General features: G+C 45.2%; 1 protein-coding gene and 1 long non-coding RNA gene across 2 annotated transcripts; both read left to right on the top strand.

Annotated features, from left to right (window-relative positions):
* The first annotated feature begins 9,594 nt into the window (after positions 1-9,594).
* On the top strand, positions 9,595-19,613 carry KCTD14 (potassium channel tetramerization domain containing 14). Its single transcript, XM_040422651.1, has 2 exons — positions 9,595-9,749; positions 18,599-19,613. The coding sequence occupies exons 1-2, from the start codon at positions 9,693-9,695 to the stop codon at positions 19,268-19,270; spliced, it is 729 nt and encodes a 242-aa protein (XP_040278585.1). The 5' UTR covers positions 9,595-9,692; the 3' UTR covers positions 19,271-19,613.
* A 293-nt stretch (positions 19,614-19,906) lies between these two features.
* LOC120996487 lies at positions 19,907-21,864 on the top strand. Its single transcript, XR_005777791.1, has 3 exons — positions 19,907-19,950; positions 20,875-20,881; positions 21,327-21,864. It is a non-coding gene; the product is annotated as an uncharacterized LOC120996487 (long non-coding RNA).
* Positions 21,865-26,576: the final 4,712 nt, after the last annotated feature.

A 26,576-nucleotide genomic window follows, 5' to 3' on the forward strand; every position in this document is an offset into this window, starting at 1 on the left:
CCTGGCCATCAAGTGGGCACTCGAGTCTCTCCGCTATTATCTGTTGGGGAGAAAGTTCCATCTGGTGACCAACCACTTCCTTCTGAAGTGGATGAGCCAGGCCAAAGAGAGGAATGCTCGGGTCACCAGATGGTTCTTGTCATTACAGAACTTCAAGTTTTCCGTGGAACACAGGGCAGGCCGGTTACAGGGAAACGCAGATGCCCTGTCCTGGGTCCACTGTCTGGTGGGTGTTCACTCCCTCAGGATTCAACAAAGGGGTGAGGTATGTCGGAAGGCGCAAGGGTCCGTCATTGATGGAAGGTATGTGTCACTGAGGTTCCTGGCCTCGGTGAGGTAAGAGCCGGTAGTTTCAAGTGTCAGCAGCAGCTAGTGCTGGTTGACACTGTTTGCTGTTTAGTATGGCTGCAAAGCCGAACTGGGACGACTCTTATTGGGAGTAGCCAAAGTGCTGGGTGGGTGGCTGCTCCCCACACTCCAGGCTGGGTATTGGTTTTGGATATAAAAGCACAGGCAGCACTGTCAGGTGGGGTGGATTATCCTCCATCTGACAGGGAAGCTGAGAAGTCTCTGTGCTTTGAGATCTAAGGATGTGAGACGCTCTAAAGGGCTGAGAGCCATATTGCTGGGAAGCAGGCCCCTAAAGCCTGTTGGGGACTGCTGCTGACAAAACCGCTGACAAGGTGAATGTTTTTTGTTCTGTGGACTTGCCCTGGTGTGAATAATCACCAAGACCGCGAACTATCATTTTGTTTATGTGTGAATAAACGCTGAACTGTTTAACCCCTTCAGGACCCTGCCATTTTTCACCTTAAGGACCAGGCGATTTTTAGCAAATCTGACATGTGTCACTTTATGTGGTGATAACTTTAAAACGCTTTTGCTTATCCAGGCCATTCTGAGAATGTTTTCTCGTCACATATTGTACTTCATGACACTGGTAAATTTGATTTAAAAAATTAAATTTTTATTTATTTAAAAAAAATACCAAATTTACCAAAAAAAACTGAAAAATTAGCAAATTTCAATTTCTCTACTGTTATAATAGAAAGTTATACCTCCAAAAATAGTTATTACCTTACATTCCCCATATGTCTACTTCATGTTTGGATCATTTTGAAAATGACATTTCATTTTTTGGGGTTGTTAGAAGGCTTAGAAGTTTAGAAGCAAATATTAAAATTTTTAAGAACATTTCCAAACCCCAATTTTTTCAGCACCAGTTCGGTTATGAAGTCACTTTGTGGGGCTTACATATTAGAAAATACCCATAAATCACCCCATTTTAGAAACTACACCCCTCAAGCTATTCAAAACTGATTTTACAAACTTTGTTAACCCTTTAGGTGCCCCACGAGAATTAAATGAAAATTGGAATGAAATTTCAAAATTTCACTTTTTTTTTTCAGATTTTAAATTTTAATAAATTTTTTTTTCTGCAACACATCAAGGTTTAACAGCCAAACAAAACTCAAAATCTATTACCCTGAATCTGGAGTTTACAGAAACACCCCATGTGTGCTCACAAACTGATGTATGGGCTCACAGCAGGCCTCAGAGTGGAAGGAGCACATATGGCTTTTGGAGAGCGGATTTAGCTGGAATGGTAATTGGGAGCTATGTCGCATATGAAGACACCCTGAGGTGGCCCTAGAGTGGAAACCCCCAAAATGTGACCCCATTCCGGAAACTACACCCCTTAAAGGGGTTGTCCGGGTTCAGAGCTGAACCCGGACATACCCTTTTTTTCACACAGGCAGCCCCCCTGAGGCTAGCATCGGAGCATCTCCTGCTCCGATGCGCTCCCTTGTTCTGTGCTAAATCGCGCAGGGCACGGGCACTTTTGTTTTCAATAACACACTGCCGGGTGGTAACTTCTGCCTGGCAGTGTGTTCGGTGACGTCACCGGCTCTGAGGGGCGGGCTTTAGCTCTGCCCTAGCCGTTTTACTGGCTAGGGCAGAGCTAAATCCCGCCCATCAGTGCCGGTGACGTCACCGGGGTTCCTGTCAGCCCCATGGAGAGCCCCGGTACGTCACCGGAACTCCTAAAAATGCCTTTGCCCTGCGCGATTTAGCGCAGGGCAAAGGAGAGCATCGGAGCATGAACTGCTCCGATGCTCATGTCAGGGGGGCTTCCGGGGTGAAAATGGGGGTATGTCCGGGTTCAGCTCTGAACCCGGACAACCCCTTTAAGGAATATTTCAAGGTGTGTAGTGAGAACTTAGACCTATCAGGCGTTTTACAGAATTAGGAAACACTTGGCTGTGAAAATTTAAAAATGACAATTTTTTCCAGATTAAGTTGCTTTACACCCACATTTTTCACTTTCATAAGAGGTAACAGGACAAAATGCACCCCACATTTTGCTCCCAATTTCCCCCCGAATACGCCAACACCCAATATGTGCTCAATAAATGATGTATGGCCGCACGGCAGGCTTCAGAGTGGAAGGAGCACCATATGGCGTTAGGAGAGAGGATTTAGCTGGAATGGTAATTGGGAGCTATGTCGCATATGAAGACACCCTGAGGTGGCCCTACAGTGGAAACCTCCAAAAAGTGACCCCATTCCGGAAACTACACCCCTCAAGGAATATTTCAAGGTGTGTAGTGAGCACTTAAACCCATCAGGCGTTTCACAGAATTAGGAAATGCTTTGCACCCACATTTTTCATTTTCACAAGGGGTAACAGGACAAAATGCACCCCACATTTTGTTCCCCATTTCTCCCCGAATACGACAACACCCCATATGTGCTCAAATAATAATGTATGGGCGCACGGCAGGGCTCTAGATATAAACAGCTAAATATGGATTTTGCTGACCTGAATTGGCAGACATGGATTTTAACTGTCATGTCACATTAAATAAATTCCAGAGGTCCCCAGAAATTTAAAACCCCAAGAAGTGACCCCATTTCGGAAAGAGCACCCCCGTACGAACATTTTAAGTGGTGGAAATGGTACTTTTTAGCAAACAGGTGTCTCACAGAAGGCAGAATTACTTGAGAGAAGCATTTCAAAGCACACATTTGTAAAAATGAAAAATTACTAGCAGACCCCAATTTTTCACTTTCACAAGGGGTTAAAGGAGAAAATGCACCCCAGTATATGTTCACAATTTTCTTCCCATTTTGCGAACAATCCATATGTGCTTGTAGCCTGCTGTATGGGCGCACAGCAGGCCTCTAGAGGCAAAGTGCAAAACATGTGTTTTGCAGGCCTGAATTGGCAGACATTGATTTTAGCTGCCATGTTGCATTTAAAATTTTTCCTGAGGTCCTCAGTAATTAAAAACCCCAAGAAGTGACCCCATTTTGGAAAGAGCACCCCCGTACGGACATTTTAAGGGGTGGAAAGGGTACTTTTGACCTAACAGGTGTTTCATAGAAATGAATATGTCGTGGTTGGTGAAAAGTGGATATGTAAGCTATGTGGACTAAATCGGAGATATAAGGTGGTAAAATTACAGGGTCCATCAAGGATGAAATTAATACTCCATGGATGAGTGGTAGATTCTGAAACACTCCTGCATGCACAGGCCAGGCTTTTCAGGGCAGGTTTCGCAGTGGTAAATGGTGTCTTTCCTTATCCCCCTTTTGGAACACACCCTGCATCTTTTTTGGGTCCTTCCCTTCCTTGCTGTCTTGGGGATTTGACCTGGAAAATGTTGCCCTGGTACGACACGGGCACCATGACTTCCTAAAGTGCTGGGACCCTCCCCGGCCTGGGTTTGCAAAATTAGGGCCTTGATAACCACCTCTTGGAACTGGAGGATAGTTCCTGTGTGGCCTGCAGATTGAAATAGCACAAACGTATTGTACATTGCCATCTGTACAATGTGTACCGCCAGCTTTTTGTACCACACTTCTGTTTTTCGTGTGGCACTGTAGGGCTTCAGAAGTTGATTGTAATGACCGACGACACGCACAGGGAGGAAAACAGGGAAAGCCCTGCCCAAGGGAGAGGGAAAGGTGGTGACCCCTAACTCACCTTGTGGCTGGCACCTGACTGCCCTGACGTCCCTAGACGGGTTCCTCACCCGTGCGGCGATCACGTGCCTAAACCCTGGCTTTCCCTAATATGAGCCCTGGATAGTGAACAGGCCAGTGGGATCGCTAGTCCGCACCACTATTACTAAGAGGGAAACACCAGGGAGAGGACAGACAAAACAGACAAACACATACACCCAGGTGGGCGACCACAATAAACCTAAAAGGTCCAACAGGGATCCGGAGGGTAGCGTTCTGGACCAACTACCAGCGAACGCAGCAACACAGGCTCCAGAGGGTCAGAATAGATGTCCAGGCAGGAAGCTCTATATCTGGCAACCAGAGAAGTGTGAGAGGGGAATATAAGGAGGTCTGGGAGTGCTGGACAAGGAACAGCTGAGGAGAAGGAGCTACGGATCCCTGAGTGAGCCAAAAGGGTTTGCTAAGCAAACCCAGAAAGCTACCATAAGGAAAACAGCCCTATCTTAAATAGAGCGTGCAGCCAACCGCTGCGACTTCCTGACCCCGGGTATAACGGAGTCAGGCGTGGTCCTCGACACCCTCGTGACATTGATCTGAAAGATCCACCCCTCCCATGTGCCTGTTGTAGTCCAGGACGAGCCATTTTTATTTTTTTGGGGTGTTCTGTGTGAAATGTGTAAAACTTTATTTAGCATGGGGTGTGTATGTAGTGTTTTCACACGTGAAGGGGCTTGTTATAAATTTGAAATATAGAGAAAAGAGTATAATAAAAATAATAAAAAATAAAAAAAAATGCTGGATGCACACACAAACCTACACTTGATTTCTAACACTAAAAGTACTTTTTACACCAAAAAAAATAAAACAACTGAGCACAAAAGTGACCAGTAAAAAAAATGGTACTTATTGGTGCTCAGGGTTGCAGAACGCACGCAAGCGGACGTTTGGTGCGTTCGTGCAGACACTGCAGTATAAAAATTTACTGCTGATACAAAAAAAGAACACTAGCTAAAAATTAACTTATATATGATTCTAACTATTACTTCTTAAAAAAAAAGAAAAAAAAAGGGACAGACAAAATATCTGCGCCAAAATAAAGAGCCCAGGTGCTGAGCAGTGAAGTACGGACTGATCAGCACTTGGCGTTCACAGCTCTCACACAGAAAAAGTGGTGCAGAGCAGGAAAAGTTTTTTTTTTTTTTATATAAAAGTGACAAAAAAATAAAATAAAAAATGTCTTCGCCGCTGGCAAAATTGGACGGGAGGGGTGGGAGGAGGGAGAGGGGGGATAGGGAAAGGGATTAGGGATCTGGAAAAAAATAAAAAATCACTGCAGCAGATGTGCCAGATGTTCTTCTTCTATACAGGAGCAGTAAAGGCAGTGAAAGCTGTGGTAGAACCACAAATCCCAGCAGATCGAGCACAGAACCTCTCAGCATGCAGTCACCAGCTAGAATGGCTGCCTGCAGAGAGGTTCAGCTATAGTGCTGCCATTGGTTGGAGCGTTGTTCTAGCCAATCGCAGCGCTGGCAGGGGACACCAAACACTGGTGTCCCCTGCCTAACCTCGGAGGAGACCGGTGCCGACTAGATCATATCCTCTCTCCCGATTTTGAATAAAGCCTCAAATTTTTTGGCAGGTGCCTCAGCCGATTTGGTGAGACTTTCGCCGGGTCTACAGCTCTTTTAAATGCCACCCGTAGAGCCATATGGTTAAGGGCCTGGTCGGGTGCTGGGCTATCCCCTGCGTGGGAAATAGACTCTTTGAGGCCGAATTAGACGATATCTCTGATAAAGCTTCGGGAAAAAAAAAAACTTCCATCTAACTTCCGTTTTTTTCAGCAGGGAAAAAAAAAATCTTTTTTCGTTCCCAAGCTAAGTTTAAACAAAACAAAAGGAGTCCTCAGGTAGATGGCAATCCCCTAGGAGCCGAGGTAGTTTTTTTTTATTCAATCCCGATTCCTCTTCCATGAAGTCCCAATGACGCCAGAAGTCCAGTAGGGGGCAGACTTTCAAGATTCGGCCAATCTTGGGATTCTATAAGAGCCTTCCCCTGGGTCTTAGATCTAGTTGGCTCAGGTTACAAAATAGAGTTCCGTTCTTTGCTGCCTGTAAGTTTCCTTACAAGCAAAGTTGTTCCCCCCCCCTCCCCCCGATCCTTTCAAACAGAAAGCTCTAGAATCAGAAGTCTTTCTTAAAAAATAAAAAGGAATAGTCATTTCAAAGGTCCAAGGACCAGAAGGGCCGAGGGGGTTACTCTCCCTTGTTACTGATAAAGAAACCAATTGGGAAGTTCAGGCCAATTTTTGATCTGAAATACCTAAACCAGTTTGTCATTTACAAAAAATTCTAAATGGAATCAATAAAGTCTGCAGTAAATCTCCTTCTTCAAGGTTCTACATGGTAACAGTCGATCTGGCAGATGCCTATTATCATGCACCGCGAAAGTTAAAAATATTTCAGGTTCGCTGTCTACATAGAAGGAAGAATCTGTCTCTTCCAGTATCAAGTTTCACCTTTCGGCATCTTCACAGAGATTATGGCAGATGTAGTAGGTTACTTTCATCTAAAGGAATAACGGTGGTCCCCTATCTGGACGACTTTCTGATCGCCGCAGATTCCTATTCTTGTCCTCTCGACCATCTCAGAGTTGTGAAAGAAACCCATGGTTCTTTAGGGTGGATCATCAACCAAGAGAAGTTAATTCTAGTTCCAAGCCAGCAGTTATTCCTGGGAGTACTTCTGGACACCCAACATCTATCAGCCTTTTTGCCCCAAGAAAAACAGATCAACCTAGTAACCCGGGTAAGAATCTTCTGTTCCAAAAGGACAGCATCAATAAGAGACATCATGCGCTTACTGGGGCTTTTAACATCGACAAAACCCTCTGTGAATTGGGCTCAGGCCCACACCAGGATCCTGCAGTCCTTCCTTCTTTCATCTTGGAACAAGACACAGATTCCTTGAAAAGGAAAATAAAAATTCCACACCAAGGTGGAGAGACATCTACAAACCGGGGTGCAGTGGAGGCCAAAGGACCAGATTACAGTAACCACCGACGCAAACAGCAGGGGTTGGGTTGCTCAGGCTCTGCAAGAAATGGTACAGGGGACATGGAGTCTCCAAATGTCTTTAGCATCCTCAAACCTGAGGGAATTGACAGCGGTCTTCCGGACCTTTCTAAGCTTGAAACCAACTATCCAACCACCATGTCAGGGTACTTTGAAACAATGCGACGTCTATGGCATAGCTAAATCGTCAGAGAGGAACGAAAGCAAGTCCTTGGCAGCTATCTCAAAAAGGATATTCAAAGGGGGAGAGGAGAACCTAAAGTCCATCTTGGGGGTTCTTTTTAAGGAGAAGAAAATATTTAGCGGATCTTCTCAGCTGACAATCTCTCAGACAAATAGACAGATTCAGACAAATTTCACGGTGGGGACTTCCAGTCTGAAATCTGCTCGCATCAAGACAGAACAGGAAGGTAGAAAATTTCTATTCCATCTGCCCCCAGAAAAATGTAAATCAAATAGACGCTCCCTCGTTACCATGGCCCAGGGGTCTTCTCTACGCATTTTTTCCACCATTCTCTCTAATCTCAAGGATTCTGATGAAGATACGAGAAGAAGAGGCACAGGTTATAATGATTGCCTCGTATTGACCAAAGAGGTCTTGGTTCCCCCTGCTTCAAAACCTCTCGGCAGGGGAACCCTGGATTCTGCCCCAGATCCTGGACCTCCTCCATCAGGGTCCTGCCCATCATCCCAACGTACAGAGCATTTACGTTTAATGGCTTGGAAGTTGAATGGGGCTTGGTAAAAAAAAACAAAAAAAACTAACTTTTCTGAGGCTGTCATATCTACCCTACTACATAGTAGAAAGCAGATCACTTCAAAAATGTATCTGCAGGTTTGAAATGCCTTTTGTCATTTGCAGGTTACCGTTGGGATCCTCAGAGCAGTTTGGTTGTAGCCTTGATTTAGATCCCCCCCCCCCCCCCCCCCCAGCTTTTCTGCCAAAAATTGTATTACCACCTTTTTGTAAATTCCAGCTTCAGATCGGGGGAAAAGGTTCACCATCTAGATATCAGTAGATGTCTTCTAGCGTACCTTCGGGCCACAGGTTCCTTTAGGTGTCTGACCATCTCCTTCTCCAGTCTCAGGGAAAGTATAGGGGTCTTGGAGCTTCTAAGCTTCAATAGCTCGTTGGATCATAAAACTGACCATCATCCTTTGTTATAAAGAAAGCAAAGTCTCTCCTCCCTTGAGGTTGAAGGCCCATTCCACGAGAGCTTGTCCACCTCTTGGGCTCCCATTCACTTATATGGGGAGGGCGCTTGGCGGTGGCCAGACCCCGGTAAACCTGGGCCCTCCGGTCACTGGTCTCCAATCTCTGTCTTGGTGTAGGTGGGACAATGGGGGCGTATCCTAGCAATATGCCCCCATTGTCTGTGATGGGAATACCCAACAAAAATGTGGAGTCACATGACTTATGTCTGTCCGCATCCATCGAGATCCGACTAGTATTTCTCGTACATTATGATTACGGTCTGGGTAAAAAAAAAAAAAAAGATTTTTGAAATGTTTTTTTTTTTTTTTTTTTTTTATTGTTAAAGTGGTTGTCTCATCTTGGACATTGGGCGCATATCGCTAGGGTATGGAGCCGATGTCTGATAGAACGGAGCCTGAAAGGAACAGAGGGTGCACTGCGCGTATACGCTGCCATGAGCGTGCCGAAAATAGATGAAGAGATGCGTTCAGCTGTTTTCTTTAGTCCTATTGAAATGAACGGGAAGCCCACTGCGCAAGCGCGACCGCCGCTTCATTCTCTTCTATGGGGCTGATGGAAATAGCCGAGCCAGCGCTCTCATAGAAATGAATGTAGTGCGGCTGCGCATGCACAGTGCACCCTCCTTTCTAAGTATAGGTGTGGGGTATTTTTTGCGGACCCATTGAAATGAATGGTTCCGCGCACGGGAATGGACCAGACACGGAATGAAAATACGGACGTGTGCATGAGCTCTAAAAAAGTTATGGAGGTCAGAATATGGCGATGAAAATAAAAATGAAAATAAAAATGTCTTTTTTTTTTTGGGAGTTTTTATTCTTTTTAATTATTAAAGCACAATAAAAACAATATAAATGTGGCATCGCTGTAAAAACAAAACCCATAAAACTGTGCTGGAAATGCATTTTTATTCCCCACAATTCCACCCCATTTAGAATTTTTTTCCAATATTAAATGGCGCCATTAAAAAATACAACTGTTCCTGCAAAAAAGGAAGGCAGAAAGTAAAAAAAAAAAAATGAAAAAAGTGAAAAAAATATTAATTGCTCGGTCCTTAAGGGGTTAAGTTAGCATCTGAATCTGGTGCTTTGCCGCAAATATGTCGGAAAACTAGACTAAAAACCTGTGTGAATACAACCCTATACACGGCGGCTGTATCTTCCCTATACACCTACCAGCCGGTAGCACACAGACTGTATGTGGCAGTGTGCAGTGCACTGCATCGTTACAGCGCCCAGCATGCTGGGAGTTGTAGTCCACCCACAGAAAGACGCTCAGTCTCCAGCACATCTGTGGAGGGGGCGGGGCCGCGATGACGTCACGCTTCCGGCGCCGCCTCCTTTCCACCTGTCACGCAGGGAGGGCTCCGGGGGGAAAAAAGAAAAATCACTCCGGGCCCCAGACAGCCACAGAGCCAGGGGCCACAGCGCTGCCAACATGAGCGTCATCGAGCACAGGGGCACGGGCAAGCAGGTCACCAGCCCCCTGCAGAGCGTGAGTATCGTCAGCACTACAACTCCCAGCCGGCTTCCCTATACTTTATAGTAGGATTACTGACTTGTGTCTGTCGGGGGTAGTAGTCAGCTCCTCAGACAAGATCCCTGTGTCACATGTAACTCACCTCATGAGTGTGTGTGGTGGAGAAATGCTGGGACTTGTAGTCCACCAAGCGTCCTCCTTTTAGATTCTGGGGGTTGTCAGTAATTGGAGGAGTGCACGGGTCCTGTGCGGCTGCCCCTATAATAATATGCCTGACAGGAAGTGGATGATGGGGGTTGTATGAAGAAATTACTGATATCTGCTGAAAAGATGTTCATTTTGTGTACAAATCCCCCCCAACTAGTGCTCCCGTCTACAGAGCCCCCATGGTCCCCGTCTACAGAGCCCCCATGGTCCCCGTCTGCAGAGCCCCCGTCGTCCCCGTCTGCAGAGCCCCCGTCGTCCCCGTCTGCAGAGCCCCCGTCGTCCCCGTCTGCAGAGCCCCCGTCGTCCCCGTCTGCAGAGCCCCCGTCGTCCCCGTCTGCAGAGCCCCCGTCGTCCCCGTCTGCAGAGCCCCCGTCGTCCCCGTCTGCAGAGCCCCCGTCTGCAGAGCCCCCGTCGTCCCCGTCTGCAGAGCCCCCGTCGTCCCCGTCTGCAGAGCCCCCGTCGTCCCCGTCTGCAGAGCCCCCGTCGTCCCCGTCTGCAGAGCCCCCGTCGTCCCCGTCTGCAGAGCCCCCGTCGTCCCCGTCTGCAGAGCCCCCGTCGTCCCCGTCTGCAGAGCCCCCGTCGTCCCCGTCTGCAGAGCCCCCGTCGCCCCCGTCTGCAGAGCCCCCGTCGTCCCCGTCTGCAGAGCCCCCGTCGTCCCCGTCTACAGAGCCCCCGTCGTCCCCGTCTACAGAGTCCCCGTCTGCGGAGCCCCCATCGTCGCCCTCCTCCCCGTCTGCGGAGCCCCCATCGTCGTCCTCCTCCCCGTCTGCGGAGCCCCCATCGTCGTCCTCCTCCCCGTCTGCAGAGCCCCCATCGTCCCCGTCTGCAGAGCCCCCATCGTCCCCGTCTGCAGAGCCCCCATCGTCCCCGTCTGCAGAGCCCCCATCGTCGCCCTCCTCCCCGTCTGCAGAGCCCCCATCGTCGCCCTCCTCCCCGTCTGCAGAGCCCCCATCGTCGCCCTCCTCCCCGTCTACAGAGCCCCCATCGATTCTCCATTGAGGTTTCCGTCGCCCTTTCTAGTCTGTGTTTTATTCCATAAATGTCGGGGCCCTGAGTGACTGGACACTAACTGAGGGGCCCCTGGTAGGACTGCACGCAGAGCATGTTGGGTCTTAGGTCTCCCTGTAGCGACCAATCGGCAATCTGCTTTTGATTTCTCTGTGCAGTTTGGGGGTTGCAATTAATTGATTGCTATGGACATCTTATCCGTGAGGGAGGCTGGAGACGTACCCCCCAAATTTCGGGCCCCCTCTCTTCCCCGGTACAGCGTGTTTTATTTGTTATGACAAGGCACCAGCTATATTATAGGAGCACAGTATGGCGCTGCTTTGTGTCCGCTGTAGACTGTATCATGTAGGCAGTGTGCGGTACCGTTACAATCCACTGTATTGTGTTTGTAGTTGGGCACCATATGACGGTAGTATTTACACCATGTATTGGTAGGTGTTTGCGCACACCATAGTATATTTTTTTTATCGCTGTTCTGTTGAGTATTTTGTGGCGCTGTTATGTTTATTCTATACTAGAGATGAGTGAATATCATATTTTGAAATTCGTTCACGCTTCGTTTTGTGGTAAAAGCAGAATTGCGTTATGGATTCCGTTACCACGGACCATAACGCAGTTCAATGACGGAATGTCTTCCGTCATAATGGAAGTCTATGGGCTGCAAAACGGATCCGTCCCGCTGTGAGTACTTATTTTCATTGTATATGACCGTTTTATGTAGGTGCTACTATGTGAGCACTGTCTGGCACTATTATGATGGACAGTGTATTGTACTGCCATATAGTGAGGTACTGTGTTTCACATTATAGCACTATTATATAGGCTGTATGTGGCAGTAGGAAGTAGATGGTACTGCTACACGTCATTGTACTGTGGTATCCTTTGGGCATTGTTGGGTGTTCACTCTATTGCGGTGTTATGTAGACATTGTATTGTGAGTGTTTGTGTTCAGTATATATGGCAGTTTTATTATTTAGGTGCTGTACGGTACAGCTGTGTGGCACTATTATGTAGGCCTTGTTTGGTACTGTTATACGTAGTGTGAGGACACTGTAGTGTACTGATATTGTAAGGCATTGTATGTTTCACGTTATAGCACTATTATATAGGCAGTATAGTGACGGACATAGATGGCACTGCTATTTGCCACTGTATGGAGGTATTATTTCGGCTTTGTTAGGCATTCACTGTATGGTACTACTGTGTAGGCATTTTATGGCAGTATTATGTAGACATTATATGGTAGGTACTTGTGCTCATTAGATATGACGTTTAATGTTGGTGCTGTACGGTGCTACTATGTGGACACTGCATGGCACTATTATGTGTGGTACTGTTATATATGAGGACACTGTTAGGTACTGCTATCTATACTTTTTCCCATTATGGCTCTATGATACTGCAAGCGTGTGGCAGTATTGTGCAGACAGCGTGGTACTGATGTTTGGCGGTATTGTAAGGCACTGTTATATTCTCATTGTATGGTGCTATTGTATACGCTGTGTAGAACTGTTTCGGGCACCTTATGGCGGTATAATTTTTCTGTAGCATTATAATACTACACTGCTCAAAAAAATAAAGGGAACACAAAAATAACACATCCTAGATCTGAATTAATTAAATATTTTTCTGAAATACTTTGTTCTTTACATAGTTGAATGTGCTGACAACAAAATCAAACAAAAATTAAAAAATGGAAATCAAATTTTTTAACCCATGGAGGTCTGGATTTGGAGTCACACTACAGGCTGATCCAACTTTGATGTAATGTCCTTAAAACAAGTCAAAATGAGGCTCAGTAGTGTGTGTGGCCTCCATGTGCCTGTATGACCTCCCTACAACGCCTGTGCATGCTCCTGATGAGGTGGCGGACGGTCTCCTGAGGGATCTCCTCCCAGACCTGGACTAAAGCATCTGCCAACTCCTGGACAGTCTGTGGTGCAACGTGACGTTGGTGGATAGAGCGAGACATGATGTCCCAGATGTGCTCAATTGGATTCAGGTCTGGGGAACGGGCGGGCCAGTCCATAGCATCAATGCCTTCATCTTGCAGGAACTGCTGACATACTCCAGCCACATGAGGTCTAGCATTGTCTTGCATTAGGAGGAACCCAGGGCCAACCGCACCAGCATATGGTCTCACAAGGGGTCTGAGGATCTCATCTCGGTACCTAATGGCAGTCAGGCTACCTCTGGCGAGCACATGGAGGGCTGTGCGGCCCTCCAAAGAAATGCCACCCCACACCAATACTGACCCAATGCCAAACCGGTCATGCTGGAGGATGTTGCAGGCAGCAGAACGTTCTCCACGGTGTCTCAAGACTCTGTCACGTCTGTCACATGTGCTCAGTGTGAACCTGCTTTCATCTGTGAAGAGCACAGGGCGCCTGTGGCGAATTTGCCAATCTTGGTGTTCTCTGACAAATGCCAAACGTCCTGCACGGTGTTGGGCTGTAAGCACAACCCCCACCTGTGGACGTTGGGCCCTCATATCACCCTCATGGAGTCTGTTTCTGACCGTTTGAGCAGGCACATGCACATTTGTGGCCTGCTGGAGGTCATTTTGCAGGGCTCTGGCAGTGCTCCTCCTGTTCCTCCTTGCACAAAGGCGGAGGTAGCGGTCCTGCTGCTGGGTTGTTGCCCTCCTACGGCCTCCTCCATGTCTCCTGATGTACTGGCCTGTCTCCTGGTAGCGCCTCCATGCTCTGGACACTACGCTGACAGACACAGCAAACCTTCTTGCCACAGCTCGCATTGATGTGCCATCCTGGATAAGCTGCACTACCTGAGCCACTTGTGTGGGTTGTAGACTCCGTCTCATGCTACCACTAGAGTGAAAGCACCGCCAGCATTCAAAAGTGACCAAAACATCAGCCAGGAAGCATAGGAACTGAGAAGTGGTCTGTGGTCACCACCTGCAGAACCACTCCTTTATTGGGGGTGTCTTGCTAATTGCCTATAATTTCCATCTGTTGTCTATCCCATTTGCACAACAGCATGTGAAATTGATTGTCACTCAGTGTTTCTTCCTAAGTGGACAGTTTGATTTCACAGAAGTGTGATTGACTTGGAGTTACATTGTGTTGTTTAAGTGTTCCCTTTATTTTTTTGAGCAGTGTATATCTAATGGTCTGATTTCCCATGAGAGCGTCCGCCCTCACACTATTTGCTGATTGCTTTTCCCGTGGGTTTCGTGTCGTAAGGCGTTGATCCATTCACCGCCAGCTGTGGGAGCGGAAACCTTCTCAGCGGTGGTGGAAAATTCTTAGAATAAGGGAAAGTGAGATGTTGACTGACAGATTGGGTGTTCCGGAGGGAGTTGTAGTCCCATAAACCCGCATTACCTGCTCTGCCCTATTGTACAAGGATATGCTTTAGGTCACTGGTAGTTGACTGTGAAAACCCCTCGCACAAAAATGCTGACAACATCCGACTCCTAGGGGGCGCTCTTGTACATACATTAGATGGGGTGGGGCAGATTCTTTTGTAGCGCCATGAGAGATAAGCGTCGTCATTCTGTATACTACCGCAGCAATCAGCGGAGTGAGCTGTACATCTATGGCCAGTGCTAGTCACCGAGAGAAACTGGGAGGAGGAATTATCTTACTTTGTCGAAACTGAAGAACTGAGATAAGAGACTGATACTTACTGATATAATGTGCCAGGACCCTTAATCACACTGACTACATCATACCGCCGACTGCCAGGATCTGAAGGGTGGATGCAGAGTCCTACAAATCAGAGCAGTTACAGTATATTCTTGTACATAGGAGCAGTATTATAGCAGTTATATTCTTGTACATAGGAGCAGTATTATAGTAGTTATATTCTTGTACATAGGAGCAGTATTATAGTAGTTATATTCTTGTACATAGGAGCAGTATTATAGTAGTTATATTCTTGTACATAGGAGCAGTATTATAGTAGTAATATTCTTGTACATAGGAGCAGTATTATAGTAGTAATATTCTTGTACATAGGAGCAGTATTATAGTAGTTATATTCTTGTACATAGGAGCAGTATTATAGTAGTTATATTCTTGTACATAGGAGGCAGTATTATAGTTGTTATATTCTTGTACATAGGGGCAGTATTACAGTAGTTATATTCTTGTACATAGGAGCAGTATTATAGTAGTTATATTATTGTACATAGGAGCGGTATTATAGTAGTTATATTCTTGTACATAGGGGTCAGTATTATAGTAGTTATATTCTTGTACATAGGAGCAGTATTATAGTAGTTATATTCTTGTACATAGGAGCGGTATTATAGTAGTTATATTCTTGTACATAGGAGCAGTATTATAGTAGTTATATTCTTATTCTTGTACATAGGAGCAGTATTATAGTAGTAATATTCTTGTACATAGGAGCAGTATTATAGCAGTTATATTCTTGTACATAGGAGCAGTATTATAGCAGTTATATTCTTGTACATAGGAGCAGTATTATAGCAGTTATATTCTTGTACATAGGAGCAGTATTATAGCAGTTATATTCTTGTACATAGGAGGCAGTATTATAGTAGTTATATTCTTGTACATAGGAGCAGTATTATAGTAGTTATATTCTTGTACATAGGAGCAGTATTATAGTAGGTATATTCCTGTACATAGGAGCAGTATTATAGTAGTTACATTCTTGTACATAGGAGGCAGTATTATAGTAGTTGTATTCTTGTACATAGCAGCAGTATTATAGTAGTTATATTCTTGTACATAGGAGGCAGTATTATAGTAGTTATATCCTTGTACATAGGAGCAGTATTATAGTAGTTATATTCTTGTACATAGGAGCAGTATTATAGTAGTTATATTCCTGTACATAGGAGCAGTATTATAGTAGTTATATTCCTGTACATAGGAGGAGTATTATAGTAGTTATATTCTTGTACATAGGAGCAGTATTATAGTAGTTATATTCCTGTACATAGGAGCAGTATTATAGTAGTTATATTCTTGTACATAGGAGCAGTATTATAGTAGTTATATTCTTGTACATAGGAGCAGTATTATAGTAGTTATATTCTTGTACATAGGAGCAGTATTATAGTAGTTATATTCTTGTACATAGGAGGCAGTATTATAGTTGTTATATTCTTGTACATAGGGGCAGTATTACAGTAGTTATATTCTTGTACATAGGAGCAGTATTATAGTAGTTATATTATTGTACATAGGAGCGGTATTATAGTAGTTATATTCTTGTACATAGGGGTCAGTATTATAGTAGTTATATTCTTGTACATAGGAGCAGTATTATAGTAGTTATATTCTTGTACATAGGAGCGGTATTATAGTAGTTATATTCTTGTACATAGGAGCAGTATTATAGTAGTTATATTCTTATTCTTGTACATAGGAGCAGTATTATAGTAGTAATATTCTTGTACATAGGAGCAGTATTATAGCAGTTATATTCTTGTACATAGGAGCAGTATTATAGCAGTTATATTCTTGTACATAGGAGCAGTATTATAGCAGTTATATTCTTGTACATAGCAGCAGTATTATAGTAGTTATATTCTTGTACATAGGAGGCAGTATTATAGTAGTTATATTCTTGTACATAGGAGCAGTATTATAGTAGTTATATTCTTGTACATAGGAGCAGTATTATAGTAGGTATATTCCTGTACATAGGAGCAGTATTATAGTAGTTACATTCTTGTACATAGGAGGCAGTATTATAGTAGTTGTATTCTTGTACATAGCAGCAGTATTATAGTAGTTATATTCTTGTACATAGGAGGCAGTATTATAGTAGTTATATCCTTGTACATAGGAGCAGTATTATAGTAGTTATATTCTTGTACATAGGAGCAGTATTATAGTAGTTATATTCCTGTACATAGGAGCAGTATTATAGTAGTTATATTCCTGTACATAGGAGGAGTATTATAGTAGTTATATTCTTGTACATAGGAGCAGTATTATAGTAGTTATATTCCTGTACATAGGAGCAGTATTATAGTAGTTATATTCTTGTACATAGGAGCAGTATTATAGTAGTTATATTCTTGTACATAGGAGCAGTATTATAGTAGTTATATTCTTGTACATAGGAGCAGTATTATAGTAGTTATATTCTTGTACATAGGAGCAGTATTATAGTAGTTATATTATTGTACATAGGAGGCAGTATTATAGTTGTTATATTCTTGTACATAGGGGCAGTATTACAGTAGTTATATTCTTGTACATAGGAGCAATATTATAGCAGTTATATTCTTGTACATAGGGGCAGTATTACAGTAGTTATATTCTTGTACATAGGAGCAGTATTATAGTAGTTATATTCTTGTACATAGGAGCGGTATTATAGTAGTTATATTCTTGTACATAGGGGTCGTATTATAGTAGTTATATTCTTGTACATAGGAGCAGTATTATAGTAGTTATATTCTTGTACATAGGAGCAGTATTATAGTAGTTATATTCTTGTACATAGGAGCAGTATTATAGTAGTTATATTCTTATTCTTGTACATAGGAGCAGTATTATAGTAGTAATATTCTTGTACATAGGAGCAGTATTATAGCAGTTATATTCTTGTACATAGGAGCAGTATTATAGCAGTTATATTCTTGTACATAGGAGCAGTATTATAGCAGTTATATTCTTGTACATAGGAGCAGTATTATAGCAGTTATATTCTTGTACATAGGAGCAGTATTATAGTAGTTATATTCTTGTACATAGGAGCAGTATTATAGTAGTTATATTCTTGTACATAGGAGCAGTATTATAGTAGTTATATTCTTGTACATAGGAGCAGTATTATAGTAGTTATATTCTTGTACATAGGAGCAGTATTATAGTAGTTATATTCCTGTACATAGGAGCAGTATTATAGTAGTTATATTCTTGTACATAGGAGCAGTATTATAGTAGTTATATTCTTGTACATAGGAGCAGTATTATAGTAGTTATATTCCTGTACATAGGAGCAGTATTATAGTAGTTATATTCTTGTACATAGGAGCAGTATTATAGTAGTTATATTCTTGTACATAGGAGGCAGTATTATAGTAGTTATATTCTTGTACATAGGAGGCAGTATTATAGTAGTTATATTCTTGTACATAGGAGCAGTATTATAGTAGTTATATTCCTGTACATAGGAGCAGTATTATAGTAGTTATATTCTTGTACATAGGAGGCAGTATTATAGTAGTTATATTCTTGTACATAGGAGGCAGTATTATAGTAGTTATATTCTTGTACATAGGAGCAGTATTATAGTAGTTATATTCTTGTACATAGGAGCAGTATTATAGTTGTTATATTCTTGTACATAGGAGCAGTATTATAGTAGTTATATTCTTATACATAGGAGCAGTATTATAGTAGTTATATTCTTGTACATAGCAGGCAGTATTATAGTAGTTATATTCTTGTACATAGGAGCAGTATTATAGAAGTTATATTCTTGTACAGTACATTTGAGGCAGTATTATAGTAGTTATATTCTTGTACATAGGAGCAGTATTATTATAGTGAAAACCCCATAATTTTAGCAGGGTAACTAATAATGTGAGCCCGTATTGTCCAAACTGAATAACCCCTTCTGTAGGAGGGTATAGGGTAGCACAAGGTGACTACAGTTCAGTAGTATTGTATCTGATATTCTCCTATCTTCTGCAGATGTCTCCCGTGGTGCAGTTGAATATCGGTGGTGATATCTATACGACGACTATTGGGACACTGAAGAAGTATCAAGGGTCCAGGCTTTTTGAGATGTTCAGTGGGCAGCCCAAGCTCCGCACGGACTCAGAGGGGAGGTACTTTATTGACAGGGAGGGGAAATATTTCCGCTACATCCTGGAGTACCTCCGTTCCGGCCAAGTGCCCACTCAGTACATCCAGGAAGTCTACAAGGAGGCCTTGTTCTATGAAATTGAGTCATTGGTGAAGAAGTTGGAAGAGAATCCAGAAATCTTTGGGGAACAGGTCGGCAGAAAGCAATTCCTCGCACGTGTTCCCAACTACAGCGAGAATATCGAGGTGATGATCCGAATCGCCAGGGCGGAGGTGGTGGCCTCTCGCTACTCCAATGTCATTGTTTGCATTGTGAGGACCGAGGACGACGCCTCCAAGTGTCACGACGCCCTGAACACTCTCGACATGGACAAGGAGTCTGTGGTCAAGTTTGGACCGTGGAAGGCATCTCCGGGAATCTCAGACCTGCTTGATTGTATCAAGGTGGACATTGAGGACAAAGGCTACAAAGTATCGTACTCGCCTCACGTGACCGATAAAGTGTTCAGATTCAAATCCTATGACTTTTTCTACAAGTTTATATTCGCATGGTGGTAAAAAAAAAAATACAATGAAGTCTTTAGCACTGATGCTCATAACTATATCCAACAGTGAGGCAGGACGGGTGACTTCTATGGGGCCCCTGGTGGGAGGGGAACCAGCACTGAACTGCTTCCCCTGATTACTGCTACATTGTCATAACCGCTGCTTTTGGCAGCCACTAGGTGGAGCTCTCTGCATACAGACTGATACAGCTCCCATTGAGATAAGTACTAGCTGCAGAAATCCATATGCTGTGAGCTCCCCCTAGTGGTGGCTGTATAATTCCATATGTGGTGAGCTCCCCCAGTGGTGGCTGTATAATTCCATATGCTCTGAGCTCCCCCTAGTGGTGGCTGTATAATTCCATATGCTGTGAGCTCCCCCTAGTGGTGGCTGTATAATTCCATATGCGGTGATCTCCCCCTAGTGGTGACTGTATAATTCCATATGCTGTGAGCTCCCCCTAGTGGTGGCTGTATAATTCCATATGCTGTGATCTCCCCCTAGTGGTGGCTGTATAATTCCATATGCTGTGAGCTCCCCCTAGTGGTGGCTGTATAATTCCATATGCGGTGATCTCCCCCTAGTGGTGGCTGTATAATTCCATATGCGGTGATCTCCCTCTAGTGGTGGCTGTATAATCTGTATGTAGTGAGCTCCCTCTAGTGGTGGCTGTATAATTCCATATGCGGTGAGTTCCCTCTATTGGTGGCTGTATAATTCCATATGCGGTGAGTTCCCTCTAGTGGTGGCTGTATAATTCCATATGCTGTGAGCTCCCTCTAGTGGTGGCTGTATAATTCCATATGCTGTGAGCTCCCTCTAGTGGTGGCTGTATAATTCCATATGCTGTGAGCTCCCTCTAGTGGTGGCTGTATAATTCCAAATGCTGTGAGCTCCCTCTAGTGGTGGCTGTATAATTCCATATGCTGTGAGCTCCCTCTAGTGGTGGCTGTATAAATCCATATGCTGTGAGCTCCCTCTAGTGGTGGCTGTATAAATCCATATGCTGTGAGCTCCCTCTAGTGGTGGCTCTATAAATCCATATGCTGTGAGCTCCCTCTAGTGGTGGCTGTATAAATCCATATGTCATGAGCTCCCTCTAGTGGTGGCTAGATGAATCTTGGATAGATAGATTCAGAATAGTCTACCATTCTGCTTTAGAATTATTTTTTTTTAGCTCATTTTCCACATGGTTTGGCAATGTGGGTATATGTGTGCGGTTTTCACAGGTGAAACATGGCAAGAAACACATTGCCAATCCAGGTAAAACACCTGGTAATTGGCTGCATACCTTTAAGAGGTATTCCCATCACAGGCAATGGGATCAATTCGCCGAGAACAGAGTGGGGAGAGTGAAGGCTGGAGGATCTCGGGTTTCCCGGGGTCCGGCCACCGCCAATCGCTCTCCCCATACAAGTGAATAGGAGCGCACCGCGCATGACCGCCCACCGCTCCCATTCATTTCTATATGGCTGATGGAAATAGCCCAGCCAGTGCTCGGCTATTTTCGGCGGCCCTATAGAAATGAATAGAGGGCGGCTGCGCATGCGCACCACGTTCCCCGCTTTGTTCTCTGTGTACGTGCGGGTCCCAGAGGTGAGACCCACACCTATGAGACAATGGGTGCATATCCTAGCGATATGCCATTGTCTGTGATTGGAATACCCCTTTAAACTGCACCCTAAGTGCCATAATATTACCCTTATTGGTCAAAAGAGACCCATGATAATACTGCTGTACATGGAGGGAAGTCCTTAAAGGGGTATTCCTACCTCTCGATGCCTGCTCTGGCTGCAAACACCGAAACAGTCATGTGGGGCGTGCTACGTTGTCTCCATAGCTTCCTATCACTAGTATGGTTCGGAGCACATCTGGCAGGAGGGGGTCGGGTTGACCCTGTTCTATAGATGGCTGTGGGCTTCACGTCTTCTACTAGACATCTCAGGCAGCCTTCCTGATCCCCACCGCTGCAGATCTTCAGTCTCCCTGCCTCCATTTTGACGCGGGTCACCTGGCTGGCTGTAGCGGTGAAGTCTACCCTATACGTCACGTGACCCCCCCCCAAGAGGGAACAATTCCTTTAAGGCGTATTGGAAATGTTTGAGATGGGAATCCGCCTCCTTGTATGTAAATGCTCTCAGCCCCTGCATAATAGAAGACACAGCCGCCATCTTGAGAAAGCTATGGATGCCGCAGCCTGTTTACCTCTGTACCACTGCAGAAAGTGGACAGTCCCTTTAAGGTATCTTCACCAGTGATTTTTATTGTGTTTTTATTTTTTTAATCGCTGCAGGGTTTTTCTTATTAGCGCCGCTGTATTTTTTTTTTTAAAGCCGTACTCCATTTTGTTGCCCCCCCATAGACGATGGAGAAATCCTGGTGGTTTTAGCGCCATTTCGCCTTAGGCCCCCTTTACTCTCCAGGACTCTCATGGTGAGCAGCATTTTATAGGTCCCAGTCCGCACTGATCAACCTCACAGGATCCCCACAGCCGCCATAGGGGATATTCTTGTATCGAGATCCCGGTGTCACTATGCAGCGTCACCTGAACGTGTACCGGAACGTCTGCTGTTTTCGTCTGGAAAAATATTTTAATAAAGCTTCTTTTGTCAAAATCGACCTTTCTCTTGTTTTCCCGGTGGGTTGGGTCACCTGCATGTGGCACTACGGAGGCCTCATTCATCACATCTGCCTAAAGCTACTTACACACTAGCCTTTTTACTGGATCCGGCAGGGTTCAGCAAAAATGCTTCCGTTACTGATAATACAACCGTCTGCACCCGTTATGAACGGATCCGGTTGTATTATATTTAACATGGCCAAGACGGATCCGTCTAAATCCATTGTAAGTCAACGGGGGGCAGATCTGTTTTCTATTGTGGCAGAGAAAACGGATCCGTCCCCACTGAGTTGCATTGGGGGTAATGCCGGATCCGTTTTTCCTAGGACAGAAAGCAAATACATGTTGCGATTTGCTCTCCGGTCTGGGAATGAAACTAAACGGAACGAAATGCATTTTGAATGAATGGGGACAAAACTGACAAAAGCGTTTTTTTTTCTTTTCAGTATTGAGCCCCTATGACGGAACTCAATACCGGAAAACTTCAACGCTAGTGTGAAAGTACCCTTAGGCCAGATTTTATTTCCGTTCGGTTTTTGCGGGTTTCCATATGCGGAACCATTCATTTCAATGGTTCCGCAAAAAAAAAGGAATGCATTCCGTTTCTGTATTTGCGTTCTGCTAATAGATAGAACATGTCCTATTATTGTCCGCATAACGGACAAGGATAGGACTGTTCTATTAGGGGCCGGCTGTTCCGTTCCGCAAAATACATACGGTCGTGTGCAAGAGGCCTAACAGTGAGACTGATGCCGATAGCAACCAATCAGAGCGCGGCTTTCATTTTCCTAGAGCTGACTGAGAAATGAAAGCTGGGCTTTGATTGGTCGCCATGGGCAATAAAGACAGTATTACTATACGGCATGTCCGTGCTTGACGCGCCTGGGTCAGCTCTGCGTCCCATTGAAAACAATGGAAGCCTGAGTCTGCCCACCAATAGGCGGCTCTTTGGCATGGAATCTGGAAATGGGGCCTAAGGCTCTTTTCGCACAGCGCCTGCAGGAGGATTTTCAGATGGAGATCTTGAACGTCATCGCTTCTGGCCCTGTCAGGGGGCGCGGCAGTTGCAAAAAGAGAAGACCCTCTAGGAGTAACGGTAACGCCCCCGTTGCTCCTAGAGACTCATTTGCATATATTAAAACATCATTTTTCTCAGCAATGCGGACACATAAGAACATGGGACCAACACAGATGCCGTCAGCTGCCAAGCGCACATGTAACAGGTCAGCCGGTGTCATGCTCCGCCCCTAAGACATCAGTATCCGTTTTGCCCAGTGTTCCCCTTTTAATTGTACATGGATCTGTCCTATTAAACATGGTGTCCTATCTGTAGGCAGCAATTCTTGGAGCCGGAAGCAAGAATACGGTAAAAACACGTATACGGTTTGATGTGCGTTCCTTTCAAATTTAAACCACAATGCAGCACCGGATCCTCTGCTGATGGCGCCTGGTTGTCCGCGCTGAAGGACGATCATTTCTGTTGCGCTGTCAGAAAACACAGCGCCGCACTATGCTTACCATGAAATATGACAACCTCCGACGTCAGTGGATTGTCAGGCGCCGCAGGTGTGAACGCAGCCCGAGGCTGTCCGTCATGGAACGACGCCGCCCCTCTGAACTCATGTCTGATACATGTAGTCTGAAAATAAAAGGAAAGATCAATTCATAATCAAATATCTGCCGTTTTGTGTACACAGCTCCAGTGCAAACCTAATGGACGCCATCCAGAGGCCCCCCCTCCGGGATATGACTGTATATAATCTGCCCCTAACCAGTCTGCAGCGGCCCCCCCTCCGGGATATGACTGTATATAATCTGCCCCTAACCAGTCTGCAGAGGCCCCCCCTCCGGGATATGAATGTATATAATCTGCCCCTAACCAGTCTGCAGAGGCCCCCCCTCCGGGATATGACTGTATATAATCTGCCCCTAACCAGTCTGCAGAGGCCCCCCCTCCGGGATATGACTGTATACAATCTGCCCCTAACCAGTCTGCAGAGGCCCCCCCTCCGGGATATGACTGTATATAATCTGCCCCTAACCAGTCTGCAGAGGCCCCCCCTCCGGGATATGACTGTATACAATCTGCCCCTAACCAGTCTGCAGAGGCCCCCCCCCCTCCGGGATATGACTGTATACAATCTGCCCCTAACCAGTCTGCAGAGGCCCCCCCTCCGGGATATGAATGTATACAATCTGCCCCTAACCAGTCTGCAGAGGCCCCCCCTCCGGGATATGACTGTATATAATCTGCCCCTAACCAGTCTGCAGAGGCCCCCCCCTCCGGGATATGACTGTATACAATCTGCCCCTAACCAGTCTGCAGAGGCCCCCCCTCCGGGATATGACTGTATACAATCTGCCCCTAACCAGTCTGCAGAGGCCCCCCCTCCGGGATATGAATGTATACAATCTGCCCCTAACCAGTCTGCAGAGGCCCCCCCTCCGGGATATGAATGTATACAATCTGCCCCTAACCAGTCTGCAGAGGCCCCCCCTCCGGGATATGTCTGTATACAATCTGCCCCTAACCAGTCTGCAGAGGCCCCCCCTCCGGGATATGACTGTATACAATCTGCCCCTAACCAGTCTGCAGAGGCCCCCCCTCCGGGATATGACTGTATACAATCTGCCCCTAACCAGTCTGCAGAGGCCCCCCCCTCCGGGATATGACTATACAATCTGCCCCTAACCAGTCTGCAGAGGCCCCCCCCTCCGGGATATGACTGTATACAATCTGCCCCTAACCAGTCTGCAGAGGCCTCCCCTCCGGGATATGACTGTACAGGGAGTGCAGAATTATTAGGCAAGTTGTATTTTTGAGGATTAATTTTTTTATTGAACAACAACCATGTTCTCAATGAACCCAAAAAACTCATTAATATCAAAGCTGAATATTTTTGGAAGTAGTTTTTAGTTTGTTTTTAGTTTTAGCTATTTTAGGGGGATATCTGTGTGTGCAGGTGACTATTACTGTGCATAATTATTAGGCAACTTAACAAAAAACAAATATATACCCATTTCAATTATTTATTTTTACCAGTGAAACCAATATAACATCTCAACATTCACAAATATACATTTCTGACATTCAAAAACAAAACAAAAACAAATCAGTGACCAATATAGCCACCTTTCTTTGCAAGGACACTCAAAAGCCTGCCATCCATGGATTCTGTCAGTGTTTTGATCTGTTCACCATCAACATTGCGTGCAGCAGCAACCACAGCCTCCCAGACACTGTTCAGAGAGGTGTACTGTTTCCCCTCCTTGTAAATCTCACATTTGATGATGGACCACAGGTTCTCAATGGGGTTCAGATCAGGTGAACAAGGAGGCCATGTCATTAGATTTTCTTCTTTTATACCCTTTCTTGCCAGCCACGCTGTGGAGTACTTGGACGCGTGTGATGGAGCATTGTCCTGCATGAAAATCATGTTTTTCTTGAAGGATGCAGATTTCTTCCTGTACCACTGCTTGAAGAAGGTGTCTTTCAGAAACTGGCAGTAGGACTGGGAGTTGAGCTTGACTCCATCCTCAACCCGAAAAGGCCGCACAAGCTCATCTTTGATGATACCAGCCCAAACCAGTACTCCACCTCCACCTTGCTGGCGTCTGAGTCGGACTGGAGCTCTCTGCCCTTTACCAATCCAGCCACGGGCCCATCCATCTGGCCCATCAAGACTCACTCTCATTTCATCAGTCCATAAAACCTTAGAAAAATCAGTCTTGAGATATTTCTTGGCCCAGTCTTGACGTTTCAGCTTGTGTGTCTTGTTCAGTGGTGGTCGTCTTTCAGCCTTTCTTACCTTGGCCATGTCTCTGAGTATTGCACACCTTGTGCTTTTGGGCACTCCAGTGATGTTGCAGCTCTGAAATATGGCCAAACTGGTGGCAAGTGGCATCTTGGCAGCTGCACGCTTGACTTTTCTCAGTTCATGGGCAGTTATTTTGCGCCTTGGTTTTTCCACACGCTTCTTGCGACCCTGTTGACTATTTTGAATGAAACGCTTGATTGTTCGATGATCACGCTTCAGAAGCTTTGCAATTTTAAGAGTGCTGCATCCCTCTGCAAGATATCTCACTATTTTTGACTTTTCTGAGCCTGTCAAGTGCTTCTTTTGACCCATTTTGCCAAAGGAAAGGAAGTTGCCTAATAATTATGCACACCTGATATAGGGTGTTGATGTCATTAGACCACACCCCTTCTCATTACAGAGATGCACATCACCTAATATGCTTAATTGGTAGTAGGCTTTCGAGCCTATACAGCTTGGAGTAAGACAACATGCATAAAGAGGATGATGTGGTCAAAATACTCATTTGCCTAATAATTCTGCACTCCCTGTATACAATCTGCCCCTAACCAGTCTGCAGAGGCCCCCCCCTCCGGGATATGACTGTATACAATCTGCCCCTAACCAGTCTGCAGAGGCCCCCCCTCCGGGATATGACTGTATACAATCTGCCCCTAACCAGTCTGCAGAGGCCCCCCCTCCGGGATATGACTATACAATCTGCCCCTAACCAGTCTGCAGAGGCCCCCCCTCCGGGATATGACTGTATACAATCTGCCCCTAACCAGTCTGCAGAGCCCCCCCCCCCTCCGGGATATGACTGTATACAATCTGCCCCTAACCAGTCTGCAGAGGCCCCCCCTCCGGGATATGACTGTATACAATCTGCCCCTAACCAGTC

The sequence above is a fragment of the Bufo bufo genome, chromosome 3 (assembly GCF_905171765.1).
Source record: "Bufo bufo chromosome 3, aBufBuf1.1, whole genome shotgun sequence".
NCBI lineage: Eukaryota > Metazoa > Chordata > Amphibia > Anura > Bufonidae > Bufo > Bufo bufo.

Coding starts and splice junctions, on each gene's coding strand:
- KCTD14 (XM_040422651.1), top strand. CDS start 9,693: ATGAGCGTCATCGAGCACAGGGGCACGGGCAAGCAGGTCACCAGCCCC. Junction 9,750..18,598: donor TCACCAGCCCCCTGCAGAGC/GTGAGTATCGTC, acceptor TATCTTCTGCAG/ATGTCTCCCGTGGTGCAGTT.